Source organism: Dromiciops gliroides, chromosome 2 (genome assembly GCF_019393635.1).
Source record: "Dromiciops gliroides isolate mDroGli1 chromosome 2, mDroGli1.pri, whole genome shotgun sequence".
Taxonomy (NCBI): domain Eukaryota; kingdom Metazoa; phylum Chordata; class Mammalia; order Microbiotheria; family Microbiotheriidae; genus Dromiciops; species Dromiciops gliroides.
In genome coordinates, this window is record NC_057862.1 from 647,617,474 (window position 1) to 647,637,002 (window position 19,529).

The 19,529-nt window shown below is 38.6% G+C and overlaps 1 protein-coding gene across 9 annotated transcripts in view; it reads left to right on the forward strand.

Annotated features, from left to right (window-relative positions):
- ZC3H18 (zinc finger CCCH-type containing 18) overlaps window positions 1–19,529 on the forward strand; it is a 97,578-nt gene that overhangs the window by 64,571 nt on the left and 13,478 nt on the right. For 6 of the 9 annotated variants that reach the window (XR_006354743.1, XM_043982548.1, XM_043982547.1 and 3 more), the window contains 6 exons: window positions 1,496–1,687; window positions 2,352–2,477; window positions 8,865–8,966; window positions 14,960–15,103; window positions 16,313–16,465; window positions 17,469–17,477. Coding sequence is in view for 8 of the 9 variants with exons in the window: in XM_043982548.1 (XP_043838483.1) it covers window positions 1,496–1,687; window positions 2,352–2,477; window positions 8,865–8,966; window positions 14,960–15,103; window positions 16,313–16,465; window positions 17,469–17,477 (726 nt within the window). In the remaining variant the exon portion in view is untranslated. The remainder of the gene's footprint in view (window positions 1–1,495; window positions 1,688–2,351; window positions 2,478–8,864; window positions 8,967–14,959; window positions 15,104–16,312; window positions 16,466–17,468; window positions 17,478–19,529) is intronic. The other 3 variants (XM_043982553.1, XM_043982554.1, XM_043982550.1) reach the window with 2 other exon arrangements.

The following is a 19,529-nucleotide window of genomic DNA, read 5'->3' on the forward strand; positions in this document are numbered from 1 at the left end:
TCCCCTCTTTTTGTTAACTAGTATTTAGCAAGATGGAAATACTCTCTAGTGATTAAGGCAAATCCTGATTATGAAACACAAATTTCCTGTTTAAATGTTTAGGCTAAGACGACAATCCCAGAAATAAAAAGGTGAAAGAACCTTTTAAACGGCCTCTCTCAGAATGGAATTATCTGTTTGTTTGGATTTTTTGTTTGGTTTGTTTTGTTTTTCATTTCCTTCCTGTATTACTTTAATACACTAGGGCTTGGTTATGTATCAGTGGTTCAGGAACTTTAGCTGAGATAAGAGGAATTTTAAATCTTGATTTTAGTGATAATGTGTACTTAGGTTAATTTAGGTATTATACCTAAAGTTTTGTGTCTCCAAAGTACTGGTGTAGTGCTAAGCATATGGCAGGAACTGAACAAATACCTGTTGACTAATTAAACAAATGTCATAACTGCTGTTAACAAAAGAAAGTCCCAAAAGCAAAAAATGGAACACTGATATTTATTTTTTATTCTGATCATTTGTCTCACTAACTTCATCCAATATAATATTCTATAAATAATTATCTTAGAACTTCTTCCTTGGGGATCTATAACCATTAGCTTTCCCAAATCCCAAACTGTTATCCTTAATACTGTGGTACTACCTATTCTATAAGAATATATTTTTAATTAATTAATTAATTAATTAATTAATAAATGAATGAATGAATGAATGAACGAACAAACAAATTTGTTTACGTCCTAGGGTCTAAGAAAAAACAAGTCATACTTTCTAGGCATCTACCTTTCCTCAATATTGTGCCCTGACTACATCTTTAATTTTAAGAACTCTTTTAGTCAGCTAGACCTGTTTGTCAGAATATTCAATTGGAGAACAATTCAGTCCCTTAGAGCTTCATAGCACAAGAAACAGTTCAGAGTACTCATGGTAGCCTCACATCTGAGATTTGCTTTCATCAAATTATTTTTCATTGTCAATTTGGCAAGCCATTGGTCACTAAATTCATTATAACTGACAAGTCAACATTGCTCATGTGGATTAGTTTACATTTAGGGCCTTGTAGACTATCTTCCCCTTATCACTCTTACTACCCCTGAATCTTACTTCCTATGTTTATGGTTCTTTATTAACCATTATGTTTCTTGCTTTCTTAATAATATTTTCAGGATCTCTCTGATTTTATGGTTTAACTAGGTTATTTAATGCTTGTTGAAGCAGTAAAACTTCTCTTTTTAAGGTCATACACTATATTTTAAAATTTATAAAGACAGACTATTGCATTGGGTTAAAAGAAAGTGCCCGTTTGCTTCCAGATATCTTTGCTTTTTATTTACAAAGTTGTCTTGTGGGGAAAGATATGTCCTCTGACCAAAAAGCTAGGTGATACATTGGGCAGATGGCAATTATGAGATAGAATACTCTTGTAGCTTTGGAACATCACCCTCATTTGAGAGCAGGAGAACTCTGTTCCTCATTAAAATTGGTATGTGCATGTTTTCAGCCGTCAACCTGAGCCACCAAAGAAGGAAACCACATCAGCTGGCCCACAGGTGAAAAGAGCAGATGAATGGAAGGATCCTTGGCGACGATCTAAGTCTCCTAAGAAGAAACTTGGCGTATCGGTTTCTCCAAGCCGTGCACGGAGGCGTCGAAAAACATCTGCCTCATCTGCATCTGCATCCAATTCCTCCAGGTAAACAGAGTACTTTGAAGGAAAGTGCAGTTTTGGATACAAGGAATTGTTATTTCTGAATTGTCTTTATTAGATATTTTGGTTTATTGTTATTAACAGTAGCGGTGTTTTCATTTTGGACTAGTTTTTATTGTGAATGAAACTTACATGAAGTTGTTTCCCAGTGAAAATAGAATATAAAAGGTGAGAATTAACTTCCAAATGCACAAAAGTTGCAAAGAAAATCTGAGGTGGTTTTGTGGAATAAAATGAAAGTAATAACCACATACAACAACCTCCCTTACAAGACTACCAAAAACCAAACTGCCCCTTTAAGGCCAGTCTTTGACAGCTGGTGGAAATTCAGTGTGTTGCAGAATGATAATGTTAAATGCTTTCTATGAGAAAGCATTTGAATTTCTGAGAGTCTAGATTTTTGTTTGGGTTGGGGGGTAGAGCAGGTAAGACAAATGAGAGAACGATGACAAGCTACACCCAATGCCAGAAGAAAAAAAATTGTCCAAATGGATTTGGCCAAGTCGAGTCCATAAAATAGCTAAATGAAAGAAGGGATACATACTTTTGGGGGTGAACACAAAGCTATTCAAAACTGAAAGTTAACAAAGTTAAGTAACCAAATAGTCTTAAGTGGATGGAATGACTTTTCTTCCCATTCTTTTCTCAGGTCATCTTCTCGTTCCTCATCATACTCTGGTTCTGGCTCCTCACGATCCCGGTCCAGGTCCTCATCCTACAGCTCCTATTCTAGTCGGTCTTCTAGACACAGCTCATTCTCAGGCAGCAGATCCAGGTATACTTTCTTTGGCCAGTGCTCTCCAGCGTTACTGCCTCCCTGCTCTTCTGGAAAAAGAGATGGAAGCGGGTCAAAGGCAATCTGTGGACTTTGTGTTGAACGACTTTATTTTTATACAGTTTTCAGTTGGGGCCTTGGTTACTTACAGTTTGGGGACCTCTTTCCCCATGTACCCTCGCAACAGAGGCAGTCAACCAGGGTACCTCTTTAATAATTCCTAAATTCCGGTCAAGGTAGTTTGCTCTCCATGGAGGGTCTCTGTCTCCTTGTCTCAGGTAGGTAGGCTATATTCTTCTGCTAAATGTTTGATTGCTTTGAAATGACTTGTGATTACTGTAAAATGTTGAATGCTATGTTTTAAGTTCTTAATATGCCCTGAAACCAAATGGAATAGAATGCAGTTGTTGTAAGTTTTGATAAATGAAACGGAAATGAAAACATAAGCCATTATTCCAGAAATACTAGTATCAGTATATTTTCCTAGTATGCTGGAATTGAGCTAAGTAAGCCCATCAAAAAAATAAGGGGCTATACAGTGAATGAACTGGATTAATGCACATAAATAGACCAAGTTCCAATTGGGGCTTCTCCAGCCACTAAAATATTGATGATATGATAATCCAGTTACTAAAGGTTGAAAAAAGTTTAGACAGCTCCCTTCTGTGGAACTGTTGGCTTTTGTGTTTTGAAAATTGCTAAGTTCTGTTAAGAATTTCACTTAGTCCTTTATTTTCATTTGCTTGTCAGAATTGAATGAAACTTAAATTGACTACATTCACCAAATGTTTAAAGCTCTCTGCTTTCTGCTTTGTACTTGTACTTTTTCACCTTTTCCTGCCATCTCAGCCCTTTTCAGATCCTTCCCATCTCACTCTTAACACCCTTGCATCCTTACTCATACATACTGACAGCCCTGTCTTTTACAGTATCTCCCAAAGATTCGGATACTCTCTCATACTTTGCTAACTTGGACTGCTTATGTTTCTGTATTCAGCCCAACTCTCCTTTTCTTCTTTATGTAACTAATCACAGTTGGCCCGGGTTTGGAGAAGATTGACTAACAGTAGGAAGGGCACCTAGAATCACTGATTTAAAGTACCTTAGAAGTCATTCAGTCCAATTCCTTCATTTACAGGTGAGGAACCTAAGGCCTGGAGAATTTAAGTAACTTGTCCGAGGTTTCACAGCAGCAAGTGTCAGAGACGGAAATTTAGCATTGGCCTTTTGACTACAAACCCAGACCTTTTCCCTTTGTACTACATGGGTGGGTTGGGCTCCATGCATAGGCAGCTTTGTCAGGATTTCATGATCTAGGCAACCTATCAGAAATACTCTTGCCTCAACCTTATACTTAATGACTACAATACTCTACTCTCAGCTAAAGCCCATTAAGTAGCATGTATATTATTCATTTATTCACTCATTTGTGTGTTTGTCTATTTATTTTGCAGTGCAGTGAGAGTTAAGTGACTTTCCCAGGGTCACACAGCTAGTAAGTGTCAAGTGTTTGAGGTCGGATTTGAACTCAGGTCTTCCTGAATCCAGGGCTGGTGCTTTATCCACTGTGGCACCTAGCTGCCCTAGTAGCATGTATAAACAATTTAACATTAGCTTTTGGAGGGATGATGCTTTTCCCCCTTATTTCATTGGGAAGTTTCATTGTTGGACATTGTTATCCTAATAAAGCCTTTAACCTCTCAGTTCTGATAGATACATGATTCCTATGACAGTTGTGGAATAAGAAAGCTTTAGTAGATTTACTTTCTAAAGTAAAGAATATCACATCATATAACTTTGCACAGAGAAATAATTTGTATAAATAAAAAGTTGAACAGAGCTGTCATACTTGTCAAACATTTTTGAACACCTGCTATGAGCTGAGTGCTCTTCTAGGTGGTATTGGACAAGCAGGTGGGTCTAAGAATTAGAAAACATGGCCTTTGCCCTCTTGGATCTCTCAGTGATATTCATTTAACATACAACATTCTTATGTGGAAAAAGACTCAAAAAGGCTTTTCCAGGTCATCTAGTATGTTAGAATAATATGTTATATCAGAATAGTACTTTATCATTTTTTTTTTTAAGTGAGGCAATTGGGGTTAAGTGACTTGCCCAGGGTCACACAGCTAGTAGGTATTAAGTGTCTGAAGCTGGATTTGAACTCAGGTCCTCCTGACTCTAGGGCCGGTGCTCTATCCACTGTGCCACCTAGCTGCCCCACTTTATCATTTTTATAGCACTTTCACAGTGTTCTCATTTGATTGTCCCAACCACTCTTCAAGGTAAACATAGCAAGTACCCATCTCCCCACTTTACAAAAGAAAAACCTCTGGTTCAAAAAAGTGGCTTGCTGTAAGCTCACTTCACTATTAATGGATGGAGCCAGGAGAACCTGGTATACTCTGAGTGGTTCTACCCTCTGGTGAGCCTCAAACATTTACCAGAATGTTATACAAGTGAATTTAAAAGATGAATATAGACGTGGTACATAAAGAATATGGAACATGAAGGAGTAATGAAATTATAGTTAACCCAGGAAATACTTCCTCAAGAAAGTAAGTTAGGAATAATAGGAAAGTCTGTATTGGATTGATGAGGAGTTGGCCCATTGGCAAAGACAGTGATAGAAACAATCAGCCTGTGTGCTCAGAATGATTTGTTTGAGGACTTAGATTTACCAGAAGGCCTTGAAGACAGAGAAGAATTGGAAGGGAACTAATACTGTTGGTGATGATAGGTAAAACCAAAGAAATACATGTGGAGGTCATTATATGCAGGTAGCAGTTTAAACCATAAGAATAAAGAAGTTGCCCTTTTCTTGATGATTTCAGCCAGAATACATTTTGTGGAATGACAAATTGGAAGTATGTAATTTGGAAGCTTTATCCCAGATTCTGAATTCATTTTTAATTAAACTCAAATATAACTACTCAAACCTTTGTGCCAAAATTGATTTTATTTGTAAACTTTAAAAGTCCCATTTTTTTAAACATTAAATTCTTAGCAATTACACAAAATTATGTGCCTTTGAAGAAAAATGTTACTAGTTGTTTCCCAGATAATTAATGAATGTTAACTTAAAAGAGCATGGTCCAACCTTGACTATCAAAGAGAAAGTTTTGAACTGAATTAGTTCCAGGACCACCACCCTTCATTCCAGTCTCCCCTACCCCTCGGGGAGATACGATTAGGTGTGGCTGCTGCCTTTGTGGTGTGAGGGGGGAGAAAGATGGCTTGAGAGATCCAGAGCCACCCCTCACCCAGCTTCCTCCAGCCACCACCCGTGGGGGATGGTCCTCCCCCAATGAGGGATCTTTCCACAGTCAAATGATCACCTCATGGGAACACCACGGTCCTCTATAAAAGTATCTGCCTGTCTCCTGCTCGAAGATATAGGTATCTCAGAGAGGCTTGCCTCTGTGCCATGCCTTCTTCCCATCAGAAGTCCAAGGACTTCTCTCTTGGTTTCCTTTCCCTAGCACCTAAATAAACTATTATTTTACTCTTAAGAGAGAGAGATTCAAAAATGATGGGTGCTTCTTCCTTACCTCTTTCCCCTTTCTCTCCTTAACTTGTCATTTTTGGAAATGGGAATGATGGATTTCTTTGAAAGAATATGTATTGCAAGTAAGCAACTGGTTGTGAAGCAGGTTCTTACAAGTTTGGGAGAAAGACAAAAGTAATATTCTTATATTGAACTGTAATAATATACTGTAATTCAATCTCACTTGTGCCTTCCCACCCTGTAAGAGAAATATTGAATCTGTATCTTAATTATTTTATAAATATTTTCTATTATATACTAGTGTTTAGTGAATAGAGTGTTAGGGAATTGAATCATTAAGTTTCTTGACAGCATTTTTTGGTTTTGGAGTTTTTTTAAACCTTATATGTATTGGTCTATATGAATATGTAGTAATAATTAATTGATAATATTCCTTAATGTTTGATTTCCAAATTTAACAGAGAATGTTGAAATTTTTGAATGAGAATTTTTAATAGGGAAAAAAGGTAACACAAGCACATTAGGCATTTGTTTCATGGATGACCTAAGTCCCATGGATTGCTTACCTATTGTGATTGTTTTGTTTTAAAATCTTCTTTAGGCTTTTTTATTACTCCCTATCTTTTGTAGTTCCCAGTCTAGGAAGTGACTATTTAGCGACCCTCAGACCTTCAGTACATCTTCAACTTAACTACCTATTTCACCCTTTCTTTATTCCAACATTCCCATTTGCCTACAGGATATTTCTAGATGAATAATCCACTAATACCTGAAACTTCTCTTCTCAAAACAGAATTTGTCATTTTCCTGGAATTGCTAGTTTTCCAGATGATTTCCCTGTTTCCCACTTTCTCCACATAGTATTTCAATACTGTTTTTCTCATGTCCCTTCCTTACTGAAAAACCATTATGGCATGGAGGGGAAAATGATGAATTTAAAGTGATAGGACTTGCATTCAAATTCTGTCTTTGCTCCTTACTACTTTTGTGACCTCTTCATCTCTAGAGAGGTCTCAGTTTCCTCACCTGTAAAATGTGGGCAATGGACTAGGTGAGTTTTAAGGCTCCTTTCAGCCCTATCACCCTGTTCCTTATTTTCGATCTCAGTAAATCTAAGTACTCTGTCTTAGCCTTCAATGTTTTTACACAACCCAGACCCCTCCTCCCTTCACTAGGCTAAGTTCTGCACTCTAGCCAGTTGTCTCCCACAGAAGGCCAGCTTATTCCCACAACTCTGCCATGACACAGATCATTCTCTTGGCCTGGACTAAATTTCTCCCCAGCCATTTGCATTCCTCCAAAATCTGATAAAAAACTCACATCCATCCATCCATTCAACAAATAGTTATTTAGGGGCCCACAAAGCACTAGATATAAATACAAGGACCAACGAGGTTGTCTGATTCAAACTCATCATTTACAGAGGAGGAAAGGGGCCTGAAAATGGAAAGTGACCTGCTCATGGTCACATTAAGGGTAATTGGCAGTGGTGGGATTTGAACCTGAGCCTTTAGACTCTAAAACCAGTGTTTTTCCTGTCTCCATATTGGGGGAAATCACATACATGAATGATTGTGGTGGAGAGTGAGATGAGTGTGAAGGAGAGATCACTCTGTCCCAAAGAGTAGCCAGTCAGGTGAGGCTCCAGTGAAAAGGTAGGAACCAGATTTGACCCTTGAAAAAAGAGAGTTTGGGAGGAATCAGGAGGCAGTGTTGGGCTTTGGAAGAAAGCCCTGGATTTAGAACCTAATGACCTGAGTTCACATGACCCTACTCTGTCACTTAAGACCTTTGTGAGTTTGGGCAAATTCCTTCCTTCTGTGGCTTCCAGTACTATACCTGTCAAATGAGAGCCTTGGACTAGATGAACTTATGGTACTCTCAAGCTCTACACTGGTTATCATTTGTGTATGAAATCCAGAACTAAGAGGATTCCGAGTGGTCTAGAGTAGAGAGTGTGTCTGCCATGGTCGTTTGGGATAAGGCTGAAACGAGGTGGGAGCTAAATTGTGACAGTCCTTAAAAATCCAAGTTTATTCTTTATTCAGTAAATAGTCTGGTACCATTGAATCATTTTGAGGAATGACATGATCAGAATAACACATTAAGATTTCTTGGGTCAGTGTTGTGAGAAATGAAGTGAAGAAGAGATGGACTGGGGCATCAAGACCACTCAGTAGTGTTACTGTAAATGAGGCTAGAAGAGATAAGGACCCAAACAGAGGCATTTGTAGTGGGAAGTCAAAGGAAGGGAAGGATTCGGGAAGTATTTAAAGTCAGTGGGAAAGAGAGAAGAATTTTAGTCATATATGACTGCCACAGGCCCTTCCATTTCAAAATACCTAACTCTCCACTCTTCTGCTCTGTATCTCTTCACTCCTTCCATATTCATCTCTTTTCATTGCACTAATATTAAGTGCTTTTGGATATTTGTTATATTTCTGCTTTTCCTCCCCATATTACCAAGAGATTTTAAATTTCATAAGCACAAGAGTCCTCATCTTTAACAACTATTTCTATAACTACTACCATAAAGTTCAGTATTTGCATTCCATTAAATATTATTAATCAACTTTTATCTTTGATAGATTCCTTGCAGTTCTTTCACTATAACATTAGGGGATATTAAAGAGAAAAGGCTGGGGAAAAAACTAAATTATGGTGTGGGAAAAGATTCATGAAGTTCAAATTGCTAATAATAATTAGTGTACTTACATAAGTCTAGCCTATAATACTTCATCAAACTGTTAACCCCTCTTTTGATCTTACATTCTTTAGGGCATGTAGCATGGTAGCTATTTTAACAATTGTGCTTTTGAATTGTATATATTTTTGCCATATATGTCTCTCATAGCCATTCCATATTGTTTACTTCCCAGGTCTCGGTCTTTTTCATCTTCCCCTTCTCCATCACCAACACCATCCCCACATAAACCTTCTATAAAAACTAAAGGAGAGCCTGCCCCACCTGCTGGAAAAGGGTGAGTTTATAAGAATTTAAATGTGTCCTTACTTGAGAAAGCTCTCAGAAGAATTAGCAGTTTTCTCCATTTTTCCAACTAATTTGTTCTTTATTTTTAAAAGTGTTTGAGATTATGAAAGGAAATTCATAAAGAATGGAAATCTTATAAAATGAAGCTCTGTTAAGTATTTGTGATTCATGGCCAAACATCAGGTTACAGGGTAAACAAGAAAATAAATGTCAAGTGCCCAATTTCTGTAAGAAAATGTTTTGTTTGAGTGGAGGCCTGTGTTCTAATAGGTAAAAGTAGGAAAGTAAGCCTTATCCATTTATGCGATAGTTCATATAATTTTGTACTCCCTAATTTGGCCAATAGGCTTTCCTTAACAAGAGAATTTTCTTGATCTACTACTTAGATTCCTCCTGAAAATTAGTTAGTAATGAACTACCTACTACTTGTTGCTGCTGCTCTAAAGAGCCAAAAACAGCATTGGAGAGACTCACTTTTTTCAGTTTCTCCTAAATGAAATAAAATCTTTTGGCATCTTATTTCTTATTAAAATTTAGGTTTGTATAAGATAAAGATACTCTGTATTTAAAGCCAATTAACATAGGCTTTATTCATTCATTCATACCTCGTGTCTTTCAATTTTTCTTCAAGTGTCAAGAGGCAGGTTCTATTATCCAAGGAAGGCATCTTTTGATCTTGCCATTGTGATCAACAATTCTAAAATTCCTTTATCTGATCATAGCCTATAATTCCACCTCTACCTAGAACTCATTCCTCCTAAATTTGTTCTTTTTCCTCATGACCTTTAGTCTCTCCCTTCTTCAGTTCTTTCAAAGCTTTCTCTATCTTTTCACCCTTCACAGTCTTAATCCTATAGTTAACCTGTTCAGTATTACACTGTATTCTGCTCTGGAATGTCTTTGTTATCCTTGTCCCACATATATCTATACCTTGCCATACACCCACCCTTGATTACTCCTAAATTGTGCTACCTCTGCTTCTCTTCACCTGCTGCTGAATAGAGCAAAAGGAGGTTTTTCAGCTGGACTAACTGGGTCCATTACAATTTTGCTATCTAATCTCAAGCGCATCCTTACTGTAGCAAAGCAGTCTCTTTTACTCCTCCATAACCTCTTTTCTCTTCAAGCTTCCAACATCAACTACTTTCTGCTCCCACACTCTCAGCTCTTACTTTACTGAGAAAATAAAGGCCATTTGCCATGAGCTTCCTCTTCTCCCCTTCTTGGCATCTCAGAACCCTTTGAGATCATCTCCTTTTCTCTCCTTTATTCCCATTTCTGAAAACTCGACCCTTCTCACCTCTCTCTGTACCGTTGATCACATTCCATTCTTACTCTGTCATATTGCCCTCACACTCATCCACTTGTCCTTGTTTACTGATTCCTTCCTATTGCCTACAAATATATCCAGGTCTCTCCTAGATTTACAGATTACTTGTTTATCCTTTATTTCTCTTTTCTTTTTCCTGTCCGTCTCCTAGAAAAAGCTATTCTCATTACCTCCACTTCCTTGCTTCTCATTCACTTCTCAGTACTTTGCAATCTGGATTTCCATCTCATTATTCCACTGGTAACTTTTCTCTCTAAAATTGCCAGTAATCTCTTAATTTCCAAATCTGATAACCTTTTCTGAATTCATCCTTCTTGACATCTCTTCATTATTTGACATGACTGACCATCCTCTCCTCCTGTTACTCTTGGTTCTCTTTCAACCTTTCTGACCACTTATTTTAGTATCATCATCTAAATTGCATCCCTTAGTTATGGGTGTGCCCCAAAGCTCTGCCCTGGACCTTGCATTTCAAACTCTATTTCTGGGTGACCCCATTAACTCCTGTGCAGACGATTTTTGGATATCTGTGTCAAGCCCTGGTCTTTCTCTGAGCTCCAATTACTACCTGCCTATTGGACTTTTCAAACTAGATATCCAGTAGACATCTCAAAGCAACTCATTCCCATCTCCTACCTTCCCCTGCCTCCAATCCTCTCTTCCAACTTTTCCTATTTTCATTTTGGTTACCAACTTCCTTCCAGACATCCAGATTTACAACCTAGAATCATCAGTTCTTCACTCTCCTTCACCACACATATCCAACCAGTAAACAGGTCTTGTCATCATTACCTCCACAGTATCTCTTACATCTATCCCCTTATCTCTATCTAATCAACCACCACCCTAATTCAAGTCTTCATCATCTTTTATCTTTCTTTTTAATTGGTCTGCATGCCCCAAGGCTTTCCCCTCTCCAGTCCATCTTGCACATAGCTATCAAAATTATATTCCTAACCCACAGCTCTGACCATGTCAGTCACCTATTCTGTAAATTCCTTTGTTTCCCCATTGACTCTAGGTGCAAATAACTACTATTTGGCATCTAAAATTTTTCACAATTTGCCTCTGATCTACTTTTTCCACTCTCATTACATATGATTCCCTTCCACACAATCTTCAGTCCAGCCAAACTGGCTTCCTGCTATTTCCACAATGCTACGTTTCTGTTCTTTGTGCCTAAATTCAGCCTGGCCTTAATCCTGAAATACTCTCCATCTTTCACTCTTAGAATTCCTGGTTTGAGTGTATAGAGCACCGGCCCTGGAGTCAGGAGGACCTGAGTTCAAATCCAGCCTCAGACACTTGATATTTACTACCTGTGTGACCCTGGGCAAGTCACTTAACCCCAATTGCCTCACCAAAAAAAAAAAAAAAAGAATTCCTGGTTTGGGGAGTCTACCTGCCAAGATAATACAGGAACTATATGAACCCAGTTACAAAGCAGTCTTTCTACAAATAAAGACAGGTTTAAATAATTGAAGAGATATTCATTGCTCGTGGGTAGTCTGAGCCAATATAATAAAAATTACAATACCACCTAATTATTTTATTCAGTGCCATATCAAACTATTAGGATTACTTTACAGAGTTAGAAAAAAATAGTAACAGAATTCCTTTAGAGAAACCAAATACCAGAATACCAATGGAATCCATGTAAAAAAAAAAATGTAAGGGAAGGTATAGAATCTCAGATCTAGACTATACTATAAAGCTGTAAGCATCAAAACAGTTTGGTTCTGGGTAAAAAATAAAGATTGGTCAGATTAGGTACACATCATACAGAAATAAATGAGCACAATAACAATGTTTGATAAAGTCAAAGTTTTCAGCTTTGGGGGCAAGAACTCATTCTTTGACAAAAAAATACTACTAGGAAAACTGGAAGATGTTCTGGCAGAAACTAAGTATAGATGAACATATCACACCGAATACCAAGATAAGCACCAAATGGGTACATTCTTTAGACATACAAGCAATTTAGAGGAACATGGAACAAATGACCTATCAGACCTGTGGATAAGGGAAGCGTTCATGATCAGACATGAACCAAAGAGGTTACAGAAGGTAAAATAGACAATTTTGGTTATATAAAATTTTAAAGTGTGCATTAAAAAAGTGGAGCTAAAATTAAAAGAGAAGAAGCATTTGGAAATAGGGGGGAAATCTGTGCAATCAATTTCTCTGATAAAGGTCTCCTTTCTAAATGAACTGAGTGAAGAACCATTCCCCAATTGATAAATGGTTTCCAGAGGATATAAATAGGCAGTTTCTGGAGGAAGAATTCTAAGTTATCAATAGTCATATGAAAGAAATGTTCAAAATACAAATGAAAGCAAACCTAAGGTAGTTGTTCACACCCATCATGTTAGCAAAGTTGACAAGAAAAAGGAAAAAGAAAAATGCCAGAGGGGATGTTGGAAAACAAATATTTGAATGCATTATTGGTGGAGTTGTGAACTGGTCCAGCCATTATACAAAGTAATTTGGAACTATGCCCCCAAAACTATTAAATTTTGCATACCCTTTGACTCAGCAGTCTAGTACTAGGTTTTTATTCCAAAGAGATAAAAATAAAAAGGAAAGGACTCATCTTTGTAAATTATAACTGCTCTTTTCCTGGTTGCCAAGAATTGGAAACTGAGAGGATACCCATCCATTAGGGAATGGCTGAATATGATAAATGGTACATGAATATGATAAAATATTATTACTATGTTGTAAGAAATTATAAAGGAGATTATTTTAGTGAAACCTGGGAAGACTTATATGAACTGATGCATAGTGAAGTGAGCAGAACGAAGAGGACAATTTATGCAATAATAATAACAATAATATTGTAAAGATAAATGACTTTGAAAGACTTAGGAACTCTGATCAATTCAGTGGTTAACCACACTTCCAGAGGACTCAGGATGAACCACCTTCAGATAGGGGCATTGGACTCAGAATGTAGATTAAAACATATCTCCCGGGAGTTGACCATGACTAGTGCTGGAATTTGTTTTGCTTGACTACACATATTTGTCATAGATTTCTTGCTTTCTCAATGGGTGGGAGAGGGGGAGGGAGGAGGGAGAAAATCAGGAACTGACAATAAAATAAAATTGAAGTTTAAAAATCTTAGCTTATGTGCCATCTTTTATGTGGGAACTTTCTTGATTGCTGCCTTCCCTTCACTACAACTACCAGTAACTTCCACCCCAAGATTACCTTGTGTTGATTTTGTATAAATGTCATATATATATATATATATATATATATATATATATATATATATATATATATAGTGTGTGTGTGTGTGTGTGTGTACATGCATACACAAGTAGATAGTTGTAAATAGAATATGCATTGACCCCAATCATATGCAAGCTCCTAAAGAAGCGAGGACTGCTTGATAATCTCTTTATATTCCCATTGCCTGGCATAGCATCCATAGTAGACCCTGAAACAATACTTGCTGATGAATAGGTTTCTCTAACCAACCCTATTTCCAGCTGAAAGGGAGCTTGCTTTCCTCACATCGTTCGTGGCATTTTGCTTACATATAACTGGTAAAGTGAAGGTATTTTTTTGAAAAAAGTATATCGGCACAAGTCCCCAGGAGGTCACAGAAAGAAGTAAAGTTTCCGTGTATAACAACTAGTCTGAGCACCACTCTCCAAACAGAAACGGTACATCCAGAGCATGTGCCGGGTAGCATTGCGCAGCTGCCACAGAGGCCATGGGCTTAGTCCTCTTGTAGATGCCTTTTGTTTCTACATTGCTTTCAGTTATATGAGAGTCCTGTAGATTGTTCTTCTGATTCCCCTTATTTTACTCAGTGTTATTTCATTCTCCATTCACAAATAATTTTCATATTTCTCTGAATTACTCAGATCGATCATTTCTTTTTGGATCTAATCTGTGATTTCATGGAAATAGGGACCTTCTAGTAAGGAAACACCCCCAATTCAGGTCAGCCACAGTGCTGCCACTGCCTTGCTACTTAGGATCATAAATCTAGAGCTGGATGGACCCCCAGAATCCAGTTCCCTCATTGTCCAGTTGAGCTGCTAAAGCCTAAAAAGTCATGTTCACATAGCTAGTAAGTAGCAAAAGTCCTTTTACACTGTACTACACTGCCTCTCCTGGATAGTTACATAGGACACAGCTCACTCTGAGGCTAGCTCTATCCAGTCGACCACACTGCCTCATCATAAGTGGCACTGACACTAATATATATAGTCTATTTTGAAACTTTGTTTCTGCTTTTGATCTCCTAGGGATTTATACCCAGAAGAGGGATTGTTTTGTCAGAATTTATGACAGCTTGATCACTTTTTTCATATAATTCTTTTCTTTTTTTCCGAGATGGCTAAAATTTAGAGTTCTGCCACTGTAAGCACTACTTTGATTTTTGAGAGGCAGTGTGGTAGAGTAGAAAAGGCTCAGATAAAGGAGCGATAGATGGACTGTCTTTAGTGTGATAGGAAAGTTCATTGACACATGGTGTCACTTGTGTAGAATGTTGCCATTTAAATGAAGCAGTGAAACTTGGATCGTTGTGCTTTTTGTCGTACCTAACCCAAGGTGTGACATTTGGAAATTTTCTTCAGAGAGTAAAATTTCTTTGCTGCTGACAGTAGCATGTTTGGACTCTTATCTCTTAGAGAGAAGTCTCTGAAAAAGCCAGCCCCACCTCCGGCCCCCCCACAGTCCACCAAAACAATTACACCTGCACCAGAGCCAACCAAACCAGGAGATAACAGAGAAGCAAGGAGGAAGGACCGCCAAACAAGAACCCCACCAAGGAGGTGAGGCCGCTGTGCTCTCTTTGTGGTCACTGTAATTTCTGAGTGGTGTACGTGTGCAGTCCCAAAGAGAACTCTGACAGAAACCGGGAGATGGTAAACTCAGGAATCCAGAAGTAGGGGAATAGAGAGCAAGGGGCAGGTTCCAGTTCCATGAACTTGGTCTCTGATGGCTCATGCCAGTAACTGAGTTAGGGCTGCCACTTGCCAAGACAGACTGCAGTTTTGTTTCTTGGCATTTTTAGAAATTGGGAGTGTACCAAAAGGATGGCTTTATGTTGGTAATGAGACTTGGGAATTCTTGAACAAATATATTCAGTCTTCCCGTGAACAAAAGTAAGCATAAACTGGCAATCCTGTCTAGTGGAATGACAGAATTTGGAAGCAAGAGGCCTGTGTTTTAGTTGCTGCTTCACCATGAACTAGCTTTATGACCTTGGTCAACTCCTTAACTTCCCTCAATCTCAGTGTCTTTCTGTAAAATGATGAAAACTACTTTGCCATTTCACAGGGTGATTATGGAGATTAAATGAAATAATGTATGTAAAGGTACTTTAGGGAGCAAGTAGGTGGCACAGTAGATAAAGCACCGACCCTGGATTCAGGAGGACCTGTGTTCAAATACGGTCTCAGACACTTTACACTTACTAGCTGGGTGACCCTGGGCAAGTCATCTAAGCCTCATTGCCTTTCCCCCGCCCCATTTTAAATTTAAATGGATATTCACTTTATCACCATTATTATTGTTGCTATTTATCATCCTATTGTAATTACTTAGAGCATGGTGCTAATGCTTCCAAGATTGAAGGTTTAGTCTCTAGACAGGCCATGTCATCTTGCTTTTTACTACTAAAAATAGTGTTCTATGTTCACAGGTTCAACATGTGGAATTGAACATGTAGCAAAGTAGGGACCAGTAGGGTTTCTTTCCATCTAATAACTTATGTCTCATTCTATGGAAACAGGTTTAATGTGGTGATAGACAATGTGAGAATGGTCAGTCTCTTCAGAATTGGCATGAGCTCTCACTGAGGTTTTCTTTCTTCCCCCGCCCCCCATAAAGAAAATGAAGTTATAATGGGCCCTCAACTTAGCATGTAAACATTTTATTTGTCTGAACCAAGGGTTGTAGCTGTTTGTCTCTGATAAGTTAGTAACCTTGTCCTTAATCCATTGACAATGATTCTAACAGGACATCTGATTGTGTTGCAGGCGGACCATCAGCGGCAGCATCAGCGGCAGCGCCAGTAGCTATAGCGGATCTAGTTCCCGATCCAGGTCATTGTCAAGATCTCTCTCTAGGTCCCATTCCCGATCAACTTCTGCCTCTATTTCTCCCTCCCCATCAGGGTCCAGGAAGTCCCGGTAAGAAGTTAAGCCAAGTGTTAGCTTCCTTCTCCCTGAGGTATTCTAGGACCAATTACTAGTCAATCCTGTAAGTGTGAAAATTCTCCTGGGGGAAGGGGGGTGATGTTGGATGGCTGCTATATTGTTAGAAAACAGCTCTGAAAGTCAGACTTTTTTTTTTCTTTTTTTTTTGGTGAGGCAATTGGGGTTAAGTGACTTGCCCAGGGTCACACAGCTAGTAAGTGTTAAGTGTCTGAGGCCAGATTTGAACTCAGGTACTCCTGACTCCAGGGCCGGTGCTCTATCCACTGCACCAACTAGCTGCCCCCAAGACTTAAATTTTTAAAAAGAAAATTCACAGACATAATTAATTCTACTTGTTTTGAAGATGAGTAATATTCTAAGTGAATACATGTCTAGCCCAGGAAGGAAGTACTTTTGTATTTGTGAAGTAAAACTAAAACATTTAGACTGATAGTTGATGTCCTATACTTCTCTCTGAAACACTTGTGTCAAATTGCCAGATCTGATCTCATGCTCTCCAGTCTAAAAAAAAACCAAGAGAGTTGGTATCTTCTCTATACAGCAAAGGCCAGTAGAAAGATGGGTGGAGGCAGGCCATCTAAAATTATACTATTGAGTTCTAGAAAGTTTCTTATTTAAGTCTCTCCAGGAGGAAAGTTGATAGCTTACAATTTGAGACTTTGAGAATTAGTTAGAACCTTTAAACAAACCCTTTATTGAAAATTGAAAAGAGACACTTGAAAGAGAAGAAAGACTGTAGAAAGGAGTTTTGCAAAGGATTTTAATAGCTGTTGTAAGGGTCACTCTGGGGGAAAAGATCAAACCACAATGGGTATGAGTGACTTGATCATCAGTGAAATAAAAATACTTCTCAATGTGCCAGGCAGTGGAGTGGCTTATGCTTTCTTACCTAAACTTTTTTTGTTGGCCTAGGCATAGCCTTTTTTTAAAATGTGGTTCTTTCCCTTTTTCCTTACCCATTTATTGATGGCCTTAGGAAATCCAGGTAGGTATTTTCTCTGGAAAGATATAAAACACAATATTTAACACCACCACTACCACTTTTAAAAATTTCTGTGTCTGTTGTAATAGTTTAATATTTCTTTAAAAATACTCTTTCATGCCTTTCAATGACATGTTTTTGGGGTTGGATTCTCCTTTCATGGAATTTTAGAGCTGAGAGGGACTTTGAAGATTATCTAGTCCAGCTCATTTCACAGATGAGAAAAGTGGGCACCAGAGAAAGAGAAGTAACTTGACTTGTGCACAGTTTTTGTCCTAGATAAGAAACCAAAGACTGTCCGAGGTAAACTTTCCCAAAGTTGATAGGAGCTCAGTAATTCTGACTTCAAATTGATTGTGTTTTGAAATGAAATGTCCCTGATGTAGTCTTTCATTTTTCTGTAGGTCAGTCATCTTTCCTTGTTTTGCATATTTCAGAACAGGGCCTTGTTTGTTCTATGTTGGTAGGTAGTGCATGCAAACACCAGGTTTTGATCATTTTCTTCTGTTAACTGGACAGGGAATCCTCTTACTTAGTGATAGAAAGTTCTGTTATCTCTAAATCCTACAGTTCTGAGCACACGTATCCCTTAGAAAATAACAGTGGGAAATAGGAGTGTTGTTGACTAGTAGACACTTAATAAATGTTGATAACTTTTAATAAATAAACATTTATTAAGCCCACTTGTGTTCCAGGCACAGCACTAGGCTGGGGATACAAAAAAAGGTAAAGACCCTGCTCTCAAGGAGCTCTCACAATCTAATGAAGGAGACAGAATGTAAACAACTACATACAAACAAGATCAATTGAAAATAATCAACAAAGGGAAGGCACTAGAAATAAGGGGGATTGGGAAAGGGATTTGGGCTGGGACTTGAAGGAAGCCAGGGTAGTCAGGAAGAGGAGATGAGAAAAGAAAAAGAGCTAGTGAAAATGTCCCAGGTGTGGAGAATGGAGGGTTTTGTTCAAGGAACAGCAGAGGCCAATGTCATGGCTCACAGAGTACAGTGGGGGAGGTTAGGGTGTAAGAATACTAGATCAAGGGGACAAATGATAATAGACTTTGAATGCCAAATGGAGAATTATATATTTGATGGCAGAGGTAATAGGGAGTTTATTGAGGCGAGACCTGGTGTGGTCAAACATGCACTTTAAGATCACTTTTTCAGCTGATTGCAGGATGGACTAGAGTGGGGAGAGATTTGAGGCAGGGAGAGCAATTGTCAACTTTTGCAGTAGTCCAACATGAGGAGATGAGGGCCTGCTCCAAGATGGTGGCAGTGTCAGAGGAGAAAAGAGGTATTTCAAAGATAAAATAGATAGGCCATGGCAACAGATTGTATTGGGGATGGGAGGTGAGAAGTGAGAGTGAGGAGTCAGCACCTCGATTCCATGACTGGGAGGATGGTGGTGGCCTGTCAGTCGTAATAGGGAAATTGAGTTTTGGGGGAAAGCTAATGAGTCCTGTTTTGATGTGTTAAGCTTAAGATATCTACTAGTGATCAATTCGAAATGTCTAATAGGTAGAGATGTCCAGTTTGAGATGTCTAATAGATTTCACCGGAAAGGTGAGGGCTAGGTAAGTAGATTAGAGAATCTTTAGATAAAAGTGATGATTAAATCCATGGGAACTGATAAGATCACCAGGTGAAGTACTATAGAGAAGAAGAGACCCAGGACTGAGCCCTGTGGGACACCTTAGATTAGAGGGCATGGTTTGAAGGAGGATCCAGCAAAAGAGACTGAGGAGTGGTCACTCAGAGAGGTGGGAGGGGAACCAGGAGAGAAAGAGAGAGAAAGTGGTGTCCTGAAAAACCCAGAGGGAAGGGAGTATCAAGAAGGATGATGTGAACAGCAGTGCCAAAGGCTGCAGAGGAGAATGAGGATTGAGCTGAGAGATTGTGAGCAACTAGGAAGAACAATTTCAATTGAATGAAGAGGTTGTAAGCCCAGCTGCAGAGAGTGAAGGGAGAGGGGAGTGCAGACCCCTCTTATAGGTGGCCTCTTTAGGGCTTCAGCCACAGAAGGGAGAAGTGCAGCACCACAGCTAGCAGT